This window comes from Mesocricetus auratus, unplaced genomic scaffold, assembly GCF_017639785.1.
Source record: "Mesocricetus auratus isolate SY011 unplaced genomic scaffold, BCM_Maur_2.0 Super-Scaffold_100020, whole genome shotgun sequence".
Taxonomy (NCBI): Eukaryota; Metazoa; Chordata; class Mammalia; order Rodentia; family Cricetidae; genus Mesocricetus; species Mesocricetus auratus.
In genome coordinates, this window is record NW_024429201.1 from 34,210,213 (window position 1) to 34,224,366 (window position 14,154).

Here is a 14,154-nt window from a genome sequence, read left to right on the forward strand (position 1 = left end):
TCTAGGATAGCTTGATGTTGAGGTTTAAGCAGTGTGTTTCTAAACTGACCAAGAACTTGGCCTACAGCTGTTCCTTCAGTTTTTATGTCTTCATACTTTATGCCTAGAAGGTATCCACTTTTGTGCAGAAAAGAATATGAATGATTATGAACTTCAAACAAGTACCCTCTACTGTAGTGTCACTCTACATAGTACTTATGCTTTAGTAACTTAAGTTTATCAGTTCATGATAAGCATCACTTGTAAATCCCATTTGCCAAGAATTAAAATATCACTGTGATTTGGTGGCTAAGGTCCTTCCACTTGTGCTACCTCTATTCACTTATGTTTACTTTAGAGCGTCTCAACTGCTTCATGCTTTCCTTGAAAGCTGGAGCCATTTTCTGTCCACCATTGTAACTGAAAGTACAAAATAATAATTGACTAATATTTAATGGATGGATGGATGGATGATTGGAGGAACTGTACATGTTTTCTTTACAAAATGATGGTTTCAAAATAAATTCTCATATGAGCTCAGAGTAAATTAAAGGGAAGCTTACCACCAACAGGAGATGTGTTCACATATTTCTTTTAGGTTTTTGTCATTTTAACTTATAATGAAAATATACATTCCCTGTAATTGAGCCGAAGAGAAAAAACTGAATGGTGTCATATTCTGTTTGAGTTTGTTGATGAAACAGGAGCATATTCTATCATGCAATTGTTTTAGACAAGAATATTGTTTTGGTGCATTTTTAAAGATGGTCAGAGACTTTCTGCTCAGCAATTTCACCACATTTAGTAGTATTGCCTGTTGGTTGCATTTGGCAGTTTGTCATCTCCCTTTCTCGGGTGGATACTATGCATACAGAGGTGAGTGGCCTTATGTAAAGTTATGCAACCAGTCCCTGGATGAACTGGAAATAATACCTTTTCCATACATAATGCAAGTTTCTCCAGTCATCATGCCTTCCCTCTTCTAGGCAGACGCTCCTCATGGCTTAGACCCAGCCTAGTTTTGCTTAGCTGAGCAAGTAAATGCACTATTTTTTTATTTGCTTAAATAATCATCTGACACGCTCCTGAGAACAGATTTCTAATGAAGACCATTAATTCATACAAAGGCAGCTTCCTAAGTTGAAATAAATAAAATAATGTTACTAATGCTAAATTGAGAACCAGTGGTTTCCACTTCCACCAATAGACCAGATATGTTTCTGTGTGGTTCTGTAGCTATGGCTGCCCTTAGACACTCATCTATTCCCACGAAAGCTGGTGAGAACCACACACAAGCATGAGTAGGCACATACTATTTCTATATTTATAGATGCTTCAGTTTCCCAAAATGGGAAGTACTTTTGCTGGCAGCAAATATATGTCTGCTCACAGCTAGAATAAAAATAATGGAACTGCAATTTCCACATAGACATTGCTACACAGGCAGTTTAAATACCACGTTTTAAAACCAGAGGTCTGGTCCTGTGTAGTTTCTCCCATGGCAGGGAAACTGGCTTGGCATACTGAGTCATGGGAAGGGTAATTTTGTGATCTCTGTCCTTCCATACATCTGCCCCCACAACGCTTCGCATTCCCAGTCATCTCTGAAAGACTTAGCTCTGCATTCACAAAGGGAATGCTTGTACCTTACTGGGAAGAGTTCTGAAGGAATACAAGAGACTAAACTTCTCAAACAATAGCTACCACAACCCTAACAACATTGGAGGCCCAACCTTAAGATTTAATACTATCTCGGAGGAATGCAACATTAACTTCGTGTGGAGTCTGAAACTACAGTACTTGAGACCTAACCCTATGAAACCTTTTGTATTCAATGAACAAAGTTGGTCTTAACTCATCTACCCTCCTTCTCACCCACCATCCCCTCTCCCCCTCTCTCACCTACTTTTCTCTCCCTTCTTTCCTTATTTTTTCCAGTGCCACATCAAAACTAGAGCTTTCTGTAGATGGGTAAGCATTTTAACACTGAGTAAATCTACTCTGGAGCCACATTTTTAACTCCTAAAGTGATAAAGTAATTGTCATTTATTTTAGAATATATTGGAATATACCCAACTAACTCTATTTTCAATGATTTTACATTTTGCCACACCCCACATTATCAATATAACTTCTTTATACGGAAATACTTTAGACATCGCCCAATATCATTCCCCCTCTGCCACCAGGATAATCTCCACTTTCCTAAGTTGAGGGAAATGAACAAGCAATGAGTGACAAGAGAAGTGGTTCATGAGACAATGTGCTCTGTAATAATCCACCAGCCACTGGGTCTTCCCATGTGTTTAACGGGTTAGGGATGGAGTCAAGAGTCTGTAACGGCAATCTCTAATTGAGAAAAGGGAAATGGCCCTCTAAACGCTCCATTTTGCCCTTGCTTGCTCCTGTCCGTAAGTAATGGCACAACTGTTCCGAGTATTCCTCTTTAGTTTTATTTTAATTCAGTCTGTCATTAGGAAGGCTCCGCGCTCTAGGCCTGATGACTACTCTCAGTGGGAGGAAGCGAAGCCATTGCAGACTTGTGCTCTAGACAAGCGCTCCTTTATACAATGATGGGGCCTGCCATCCTAAATGAAAGGCCCTTTAAGGAGCAGTGAGGGCTTCTTTTAAGCAGACTGCTACCATGTGCTCGCAACCCTCCAGCACAACTTGCGATGATGAGACAGCAGTGTGCCCAGCTGCAAAGGACACCATTGTCCTCCTTAGCCTCCAGCAAACTGAGCCTTGTTTCAGTGAAAGACAGCAGCCTTTCCACAGAACGTTTAGAACTGGTCCCTAACTTTCTCAGCACAATAAACCAACTAAAATAAGGGGCTCATAGTACAGAATATAGAACTCTATCAGCTCCTTCCCCTAAGTCAACACCCACGGTGTCCAAATAAAAATTTAAGTCTTGTGCACTGGTATTTCAAGGGTTGATGATAAATAGGAGATCAGCTCATAATTAAGTGAGTGCCTATTGAAGACTGTAGGCTTTAAAACTGGTTTGTGAGGACTTGTGATACATTCGTTAATGTAAGGAGAGGAGAGGCTGGTGTCAGCTATTCAGTCTGCCAGAGTTTAAAAGAGTGGTCAATTGCAAAGTATAGGAAAGTACACTTCAAAAGAGAATCCTATCATGCAGTATTTTGGACAACCTGCGTCCAACCGGGTTCTGAAAGAGTTGACTTTCACGAAAGTGCCACCCCCAGCAGCAGGTAAAGGCTGCTGCACCGCACTTCATATACTTAAGATACACACTTTGAAGTGGAGAATTAAATAATCCAGATTAATATGGGGGAGGGGGACAAAAGCATGTTTACAGCCAAAATGTAAAAGTTAAAGGTCAAAGACTCCTTCATTCCCTGCTGAGCTAACTCAGGAAGCACATTTGTCTATGCCTTCCTGTCATAACAGGAAGAGAGTAACTTCTTCCTTCCCACAATGGCTTCAGTTTTACCTCCCAACTCCAATATTTTCTCCCTGAGGGCCTTCCAAATCAATCCCCACAAGACAGAAGGCAGGAGGCTGCCTCAGCTGTAGTTTCCAAACAGTTACATTTGTTGAAATGTTATTTAAATGTTAGTGATTTCTTATGCTAAACTGTTCCAATTTAAAATTAAAAGTCGAATTTTCCAAACACGTAATTGGTTTCTCTTATTCCCATTAGTGGTCTAACATATTTCAAGAGAAACACAAATACACACTGCGAATAGGGGAATTTTTAATTTTCAGTTTAATTATGTTATTTATTTTATTTTTGTTGTAGCTGTTACTTTTGGGAAAAAAATAACAAAAGCTTCCAAATATTTTTTCAAAAGTACAATGGGTTCTAAAGTTTAGAATGATGCTTTCACCATAAACTTGAAAACATTCCACTTTAAATGAATAAATTATGGTGCTAAAAGGAAGTTTGCCTGTGAAGGACATGGCTTTTTTCTTTGAATTCACAGTTTGGGAGAACTTTCTTAGTTTATGTGTTCTATTTGTAATGTTCATATTCTTAGTGTTGATTTGCCAGTAAAAAGAAAAAGTTACATTTGCTGTGTGCAAAGCAAGAAGAGGCTTGAGAAAGGGAGTGGTGGGAGCCTGTGTTCACAGACAAGCAGGCCACTTAGAAAGGGATGGTGTGAGCCTGTGTTCACAGACAAATAGGCCACTTAGGTTTTTCTACACAAGAAAACCTGGAAATGTTTGAGGTGCACTAAAGTATTCTTAAAACTTTTAAGTTGTTTATCTCTGAATAGAAATTATGTCAGATAACACAAATACGGAATGAGACAATAAAACAATTCTAGCATGTACTTAGTTTTTACATGAAGAACACTTTCCATTCAAGAATTTTAGCCTCTCAGATTTTCTGCAAACAAACAAAAAAGAATGTGTTGGCCATTAGTTGGGACAATATAATAAAAAATTTGTTCCCTTCATTATTTTAAAATTAATTTGTTAAAGAATAAGGATGCATAGGGCACTATCCAGTATGTATGAGTACAGCCTAAAATCAGCTCTGAACAATACCATTCTTAATACAATCACAATCCACCCACTTGCTGTATGTAGCATGGGTTGCAGAAAGAAAGAGCTAGAAGCCCAGGAAGAAGGAATTTTAGAAAACTTAAAAGCTATGAAGCCTGAGTCATTTTAATTTGTAAGAGGATTCTCTTGACTTATTGAGGGGGGGGTAATGCTGATTGTCTTTAACATGAGCTCGTTATTGCACTGGCAATTATGTGGGATTTTCTTTGCTGGCAAGAAACAAAGCGTCATACGTGAAGGAAGCAACGAAAATGCAAGGAATTTAAATATACATGCAAGCTTACTATCTTAGGCCCTAGAAATGCTACCTGTAAATACTTCCTTCTTATAGTTATTCACATATTTAGATGTCTTTTTGTAACAAGTTGCATAAATATATTGGAATTTACTCATGTTGGCCCTTTCAAAGTAGGAACACTGAAGAATTCATTAGAGGCATGAGCAAATAGTTTGTGGCTTACTTAGCATTCTGAGTTTATATACGTGGTTCTTCCTCATGGGACAGATTTCCAATTATATTTTGTTTGTAAAAATGAGTCATACGAAAACTAATTAAAAGTCCAATTGTTTCAAGCACCAAATTCAAAATGTGTAACATATGAAAAAGGCCAAGACGATATGGCTGCCTAATCAGTAAAGATCAAAGGTAAGAAAGACAGGGTAAATGAAGACGAGAGATTGAAATCATGGTTACCATATGCTTGAAGGCAGAAGTAGTAAAAATGGTGAAAAGGATTTTAAAAACATTTGGTCAATAATGCACATTTGAGAATTGTGCTACCACACACACAGGCCTTCAGAGACGCCATCCACCCACCATAGCCATAAGACCTGCTTTGCACATGCCTTGTGTGTGCGCGCACGCTTCCTTCGGGCCCACAGAGGCTACTGTCTGCAGCAACACTGCTCTGGATGGTTCTCTAGCAGCCTGTGGCCAAGGGAGCCTCTTTGTGTTCTTGCTCTACTGTTCCACTTCCCTCCTGACATTCTTTTACGGTAGAGCGCCCTTGGAGTGAAGACCCAGCAACTTTTCTTTCATATGCCACCCAGCACAGGAGCTGTTTTGATGGGAATCACAATGAGTGTAAGAAACAGTGGCTGTAGTTCCCGTATTGCGCACCTGCCCAGAAAGGCCATTCTCCAAGCTTGAGTCGTAAATAAAGCACCCCCTTGCTGTTCTTTCCTAGTTCTTTGATATTTTCATTCTCAGCCCACAAATGAAATCTTTGTTCTATATTTTCATAGTTCATGTTCATATTTCCATGCCTATTTCAGTCTGCCAGCGGTCTAAAAACTATGGCCCACTTGACTAACCTAGCCCGCCTTTGCTTTGTCAGTAAAGCTTTCTTACTGAGTACAGACACATATCCATTTAGATATTGTCTATGGCTGCTACTGAGCTCCATGGCTGAGTCAGAAACAGCATAGCTCATAACACAGTGTTTGCTACCTGGTTGTTTACAGAACACTTTGCTCATCCCTGGATGAGACTGTTATTCACCAGTGAATATTTTCTTTTGGGAATGATGCAGTTAAATAAAACTGTTGACTTAATAAATAGCATCCGGCTATAAAATAGGATTACTAAGGATTAAAGGGAATAATTTACATGTCATCCTTGGAAACTAATTGGTAATGACTTTCACTGAGCTGTCTGAATGTGTCTGTAAGATAAATTGGCAATTCATGTGTTTGCTGTACATATTAACTTGAGAAACTTAGTGAAGGTTAAGAATAAACTGAAAAAAAAGTGAAGTAAAAAAGATTTGAATTTTATCATTCCACAATTTTATGTTTCTAAATTGGATTTGGAGTTTTAGCTGTTGTCTACTTGTTGTAAAAGAGATAATAAAGGCAGAACTCAAACTGGTTTCTGTAGTACGCCAGTTTTATCTTTCTGAAACACAATGTGCAAATAAGTGCTGTAGTATTTCAGGGCCCACTCTGGGTTAGCATTTCTTTTCCTGCAGAAGAGTCCACACTATTCTGTATGTGCTCAAATACACAAATGCAAACGCAGAAAGAACAGCTTTCAAGAAGAAACGGCAGTGAGCCTCCATGTGAGGCCCTACTGGGCCACCCCAGTGGAGCAACTTCAGAAAGAGCAAAGCTACTGACATTTTCCTTTTCAGCGTGTGAATACGTGATTTAAAGGGAGCACAGGTTAGGGTTCCTCCGCACATTTGTTGGTTTCCATTATCAGAAGTGACCTACATACCTTATGCCCTTTTCCGGGTCGCTCTTTGGACCACTCTCACAGAAAAGGAGAGGTGAGCAAGACCAACCTTACCATGAATGACAGCTCTTTAAAGCTGCCAATAGTTACCTTATACAACCACTGAAGTATAGCTTAAAATACAGCAATGCCACTTTTATTGATTTACTTCAACAGTGTTGAATTAAAAGACTCATTGTACCCACAGATTGAGGAACATAATGCATTGACTCTAAATCCTACAGAATAAAAATAAAGGAATCAATCTTCAATACTTTCTAAAAAACTCAAATATTTTTCCCCTTCCTAAAGTTACTATGGCTTTTAATATAGGTAAGAGTATCCACAAGCGTAGATTGCCATAGCTGCATGTAGACACTGAAACTTGCTATCTAAAGAGCATAATGTGACAATTCTTGTATCTCTGTGGGAATGTTTTCTTTCCTTAGAATGCAGGGTGCATGGTAAAAGCCACACGATTCGACCCCCACCACTTTTCTTCTATCTTTATAAGTAACAAGAAGATATAATGAATCTCTCAAAGCTAAAAAAGGGCATAGTATTAATAAACTACAAAGGTTAATTCACATATTTTTCTTTAGCCAAACAGATTGTGTTCCAAATAACAAGGTCCCCACAGTCAATGGTATGTGATGTTCAATACTGCAGCTTTAATTTCAGTTTTGAGCTATAAATGAATATAAAATTGGGGTTTAATTCTAACATGGATATTGCTTTTTGTCTTGGCCTACAGCAATAGACAATCTGTATGAAAACACTGAGAGGTCCCTCATGAATTTTGTATTTTTCGTCATTTAATTCAATGTTAAGCTCAAAGCAATTCAAGTCCTGGGAACCTTAGAAGACATTCTAGCTTAGAAAAAAGGTTAATTAAAAAAAAAACTTGAAAAACCTTCCTACATCTTGGAAGCTCACTGGCTTTTTATAAAGAACCATCTATAGGGACAATGTAATAAATAATGATTCCTATTCGTTATAAGTTATAAGTGTAAGTAACATTCTTATGTTACAGGAGGGTAAACGGGGACCTAATGGAAGGTGAGTCATTATTTGGGAGTGTGTTGAGCCTATTCTGGACCATAAATGGTCAGCATGCATGGGGTGGAGTTGGGGGGACTGATTCTCCCCTCTCTTACGGCCAAGAACAGGTTCCATTGTGTGAAGGCCACTGTGGGTACCCAGGCGCACTATGATTATTCTGGAGGATTGTCACCTGATAGTCAACAATAGGATGTATCCAAACCACCTAGCTACCCTCACGAAGCCCAGCTCCTTTTTCCAGTATAAGGGAGTCAGACTGCAGGCAGGCACTCATGGTGCACGGTGCTTAACGCAATATTGAACATTTGATATATGAAGTCTTCAAAACTGACTGTGTCTTATAGACATTATCACTGGAGTTGCAGAAAAAGTGATAGTACCATGTTTATAAAATACAGAATTTAGAGAAAATGTGAGTTATCGGGATGTCCCTGTCTAGATGTTCTATGCAGCTAATACCTCCTGTGGGTGTTTTCTTTGTTGCTGTTGTCGTCAGTAGCATCTGGACATGTTTGGATTTACTTTAGTCCTTTGTGATGAAAAGAAAGCAAGTGATTTTGCAGAGAGGATATTTAGGCAATACTACAAACTTTAAAATGTATAACCACAGAAGGCCTGGTTCCTGTGAATATAAAAATATCTTTGTTTGATGATGCGTGCATTGTAGCAATTCTATGCTGGTTAATTCTTAATTACTAAACTATTCTTGTCGTACAAATACAAGTCCCATTTAAGTCTTGAGGCAGTGAAAAGTGAACAATCACACATCTTTAAAACATCTTCAAACAGTTAAGGTGATTTTTCTCTTCCCTGCTTTGTTTGCAAGAGATGACATCTTCAACTATTAAACTGGATACACTGAGCTCACAGAGCTCTGCTGATGGAGGTGGACAAGATGCGTTAGTACTGATGCAAAGGGTTGCCTTACTCACCTGCCTGTTCCGCTCATCCATGATCCTTGTGATCTGAATCTTTTTTCTCCCCATAGTCCCCGTGTTTCTTCTCTCTCTCGTCCCTGAAATTATGTATTTTTTCCTTCCTTTTCTTCCTCTTTCCTGTTTCCTTCAAACAAGTCTCCTTCTTTAGCACGTACACAGCTCAGTTCCCAAATCCTTGCATTCGTTCCTGCTGAACAGAAATGACAACTTAAACAACAGCTCCACAGCAAGCCAACTTCCTAAGAACTAGCATGGTCTTCCAACTCCATCAAGGAAATAAGCTGCTGGGAAGCAAACAAGAAAACAAATGAAAATAGCTGTTTGTTAAAAGCCCATGGCACATCACACACAGGAGCATATTCACAGGGGTGGATGCTTTTATAATAAAAAATAAGCTCATAAGTAATTTAAGAATCATTTAAGTGATGAAAACTGTGTTTTAAACCCCAACACTTGAAATGAACTGTATTTTTTGTAAAGAGCTTCTTAATATTTTTAATGAAATTAGGTGACAATTTCACCCTTCTGTTATGAAAAATTACCTAAATCAGAGAGTTAATGAACCTTTATATACCTGTGTATGCTAAGTAGGGCATCTAATTCATTTCTGAATGGAAAACAATCTCGTGTTTTGACAGCAGAGGTGATAACGTCCCTAGTTATGCAAATAGGATGGACAATTATGAAAATGCTCTTTGATATATGTAAATGCCAACTAATTTAAAGCTAAATCCTTTAATCTTGTTTTAAGAAGATCACTACAGAGAACACAGGAAAAGCATATGGATGTTTCATCTGATGTTCAAGCGTTGGTTAGCAGTGAGAGCATTTCCTCTTGGAAGCCTTTAAACTGCCCATTAAAACAGTACTCAAAAATGATGGTCACTGGTAAAAAATAAGTGGTGCAAAAAATTAAAATTATTATCTCATTTGTAACTATGCACTTTTTAATAGTAGACCACCAGCCCTCTAAATTTAAATGTTTAAAAGAGACATATCATATCTCCTTAGGGAGTCAGACACACAATTACAGAAGCTTGATATTATATATCAGAGAGCTCTAGGTCATGAATTAAAATTAAAATAATGATTATCAATTACATGGCAAACCCAAAGAGCACAGAACATTAAAAGTCTATATTTTACTCTGTTTAAAATTATGTCTAAAAATATTTGCACATAATGAAAGTGAACTGCTATGAAATGGTAACTAACTAGGAAGCATCCTACAAGACTTGCTTCATTTGGAAGCAGCGGCTTCAATTATTTTGTCTCCTCTTACGTCAGTGGATACGACTGCTTTGCACACTGCTCAGTATTTCTCTGTTGATTCTTGTTAGTCTGTGACAGTGGACCTGAAAAATTCCCACATGTATTATGTAACACTATGCCACTGTCCTGGCTACTTAATAGATTATTTGGCTCTAGTTCAAGGTTCTTGGGACAGAAAAGGCTGTTAGATACTTGGTCTGATCCTCAGCCGCCTTTAAATTTCTTTATTCTTCGTCACCTTGGTAAATTTTAAAAATACACATTTAGGTACTTATCTAATTGCGGAGGCTATTATGATATAATTAGTTCTAGTGGATTAAGCACTACTTAATCACTAAGACTATCCACTCTCCTGTACCTAGTGTCTTTCTGCTACTAAACTGCAGCTTAGTTCAGCCTCTTGGCATACATATGTGAGTTACATCATGATTACAGTGTGCTTATCAAATTGATGACTCCAGTCACAGTTTTCAACGCTAGTAGCAGTTCTAAAGTTTTTTAAAGTTATATAAACAACACCCATTGACTGAGTCAAACACTCACAACCTTAAGATACTGCTACAAAACACCAAGATCACATACATGAAGAATTACAAAGCACAATACATCAAGCAGTCCACCCATTTAACCTTACAAATGGTCTTAAAATTCACACAACTGGGAACCTTTTCTGCATTTCCTACAATCTTACCGAAGAAGCAAGCAGCAATCCAGAATGGAATTTCCCATGCACGTGCAAGACCCCAAGCAGACAAGCAGGCTTTCTCCACCACAGAAAAAACAATCCAGGAACCCCAGGAAAAGCCTCTGGGCGAATGCCTCTTCCCTTGTCTTAGCAGAGGCCAGAGTCGCTATCGGCTTACAGGACTATGCCTGCCTAAGCCTTACTCACTTTAGGTGGAAGGTCAGGGCAAACAGATTAGAGTGCAGGGGCAAGGCAGACAGGAGGTCACCCGCTACAGACCTTGATTCAAAATACATACGCCCACGCAAGTGGGGAGACACTGGCAAAGAAGACTCTCCATACAGAGTGTGCTCCTGACCACCAGACTCAAAGAAAAGTCTTCTGCATCACCACAACTTGGAAGGAAGATACTGTTTAGAAAGGGCCAGTGACATTCTTTTTTTAATTCTTAAAACATAATGGGGAATCTTTTTTTCTAGAAATGCACATGTAAATGTATTAGCATGCTTCTCTGTGCATGCATACACATGCACATAAAATGACTGGTGAAAATGCCATTGAAAATAGTCTCCATTCTAAAACATGCCAGGTAGCAGAGAGAGATGGAAAATTAAACCCAATTCAACTTTAATTTTGTTTTCTGTATAAGGACAATATTCAATTTAGTAACTGAAGTGTTGCTTTCTAAACATTCATAAAACGCGCAATTGTATGAAGCTCACACGCAGAATAGCAAGCAGCAATGATGTGACAATGTGTGTGAGATGTCCCCACATTTCAAGGCTATCTGTAAAAATTCAAAGAACTGCGAAGGCCAGCACCAGTGCACAGCTTTTTTTTAACTTTTATTTTTTTTTTAGTTTAACTACTTATTAACCTGATTTTTGCACAAAAAACTGTACTACATGGTTGTTTCAAGTATTAATTTTCATGAGGGCTAGAGAAAAAGATTATTATTACCATAGTAACCTGTTTGGCTGTCTCACAGGTATGTGAAAAAAAGAATATTAATAATTAAACTACATATAGCAATGCTTCAGTCACAGTGAGAATTTCTATTATACATAATCAATCATAGAGGCTTATTCTGGACACCACAGTGTTCACTTGAAGAAACCATCCTTGGAAAATGACAGTTACATGTAAACAATCAAAACTTTGAAGAAGGAAAGGAAAGGAAGACTATGCAGTTACAGTCTGCCCTTTTTCTTCTTTTGCCAACTTAAATAAAAAGGTAAAATCTGCCCGCTTACTAAAAAGGGGAACTTCAGTACGGCAGACTTCTGTTCACTTGGAGTTAGCCGTAAGCAGACAGACGAAGGCAAAGTGGTTTGAGGGCCACACAGTTCCTTCTGGACAGCTAAAGATCATTCCGCCACAGACTCCCTCATTTGCAAACAAGCCAGCTTGATTGACACGCACCTCCCCCACTTCCTTCTCCCACTCCTCTTCTGCCCTCTTCCCTTCCTCCCTCCTTCCCTTCAGCAAATCCCTCCCAGTAACAGAGAAGGATCTTACAGAATGGCAGGAAACACGCACAGACTGGGCAGGGAAGGATGTGATGTCAGCAACCGCGAACAATAAAAGGTGTAAAGGTGCTTCCTTCCCTAAACTGCTCCACAAGTGCAAAATGGGAACCAAAACTCTCCACTTCCTTCTCTGAGCAGAGCAGGCTGGTGTGCAGCACACCCCACACGCGGGCCTCGGAGCGGTTCAGATAAAGGACACGGAGGGGAAGGCAGAGCAGAGGCACAAAGTGTCTAATTTCTGTCTTTCAAACACCGAGAAGAAGCCGTCCCCGTTCTAGGTTAAGGTTTGGTTGCGATTGCCTTAAACAATATATATAAGAAACCAAACAGACCCAAGTTGGCACGGGTGAAGCAGCAGGCGCATCTCCCTTACCATCTACCATGCCTTATCCAAATTACATTATCTAGTAAATGTTGCCACGCACTTTGAATTTACCCTTTGAAGCCAATGAAGGGATCTCTATGAGCAAAGAAACAAAACACATGATTTATAACTTTCGGGAAAGAACTGAATCACGATGGCAGTAAACAAATGTTTGTTGGTAATGTGCATTGATTATTTATTTAGTTCCGCACTGAAAAAGAAAGATCAAGTAGTGAGAAAATAATTCTTGTTACTGAGGCTCTCCAGGTACCTTAAAAAATTCAATTAGTAATCTAAGTGACTAACACAAACTTTCAGTCTATGGAGAAACTATTTTAATCTTATCACTGCTTGGCTCTTTCTAACATGGAAATGGCAGTCTACCCTAAAGTTTCTGTAGGAAGAAAACCACATAGCAACTGGATCTGAGTCATCATCAAATTTCAATCGCCTTCCCACAACACTTTGATTTAGAAATTAAACATAACCTTCAGTTACGTGTTTTGATCGCAGAGTGAGACTCCCATGCCACATTAAAAGATGTGGGAAGAAATTAATTCTCTGCTGCTAAAATTACTTTTGCAAGGCATGTATTTTGTTCCAGTAAGTACAGTGCAGTCACTTAAACAAAAACAGGCTATGGACAAGGCTAAAACATTAGACGATGCATTGTCAATTTGCAAGGAAGGAATTGTGGATTTCTTTTATTCAGGTGGGCAAGTAACAGTTCCACTCACTCACATTTGCTTAGCATCCTCAGAAAAACATGTTTTTGTAAAATGCAAGGCCGTAAATTAGGCACACCGTGTTACACAAGAAATAGGATTGTTAAATCAGTGAGAGCCCCATGTACAGCAAGGGGCATCAGGATGCCTGCCCTGACTCTGCAAACCTGTGTTTGTTACTGACTCAAGTTATTCAGTGATTCACTACCATTTCAAGTGGAAAGCTTTGCTCATTACTTGCATTTAGATACATTAAACTTTCTACTTTATGGTTTGTTTCAAAGACATATGAGGCGTGCAATTATACTTTGGTTAAAAAGAACTAGCAGAACGTACCTATTTTCCCTTAAGAGCTTCAAATGAAATAACCCAATTATTATTCTTAGTAATGCTTGACTGTGTGATTAGAAGTATTTCTCTGGTCCTGAAAATCACTCCTTTTTTTTCTCTAAGTTTATCATATATTTTACAGAATGGAATGCAGTTAATTTTAAAGCCACATAGCCAAAGCGCGTCTGCCTGGGAGTATAAAGGGTTGTTCTTTTTCTCTAGATAAACACCACTACACCAAACCTTCGTTTCCCAACTGATCAAATTTAGCAACCCTATGGTGAATTCTAAATCATCTTCAAGTGTCAATATCACAGAATTACACATACAACTACAACTGGCTTAAAAGAGAAGTTCTTACTTCTCTGTCCTTCCTGCTACAGGACATCTGTAATTCCTTCTGTCTGGAATGACCCCCCCCCTTCTGTGTGTACTCACCTCTTTCTCGTGTCTCAGTGCCAGTTTCCTAAGGAAGTGCTTCCCTTGGATAAGCTCTCAGAGCACCAAGTCCCTCTC

The 14,154-nt window shown here is 38.8% G+C and overlaps 1 protein-coding gene across 9 annotated transcripts in view; it reads right to left on the reverse strand.

Moving 5' to 3' along the window:
* Mef2c (myocyte enhancer factor 2C) overlaps nt 1-14,154 on the reverse strand; it is a 161,815-nt gene that overhangs the window by 82,526 nt on the left and 65,135 nt on the right. For 7 of the 9 annotated variants that reach the window (XM_013126239.3, XM_021223511.2, XM_021223517.2 and 4 more), the window contains one exon: nt 8,728-8,923. In XM_013126239.3, coding sequence (XP_012981693.1) covers nt 8,728-8,781 — 54 coding nt within the window. In that variant the 5' untranslated portion in view covers nt 8,782-8,923. The remainder of the gene's footprint in view (nt 1-8,727; nt 8,924-14,154) is intronic. The other 2 variants (XM_013126243.3, XM_013126235.3) reach the window with 1 other exon arrangement.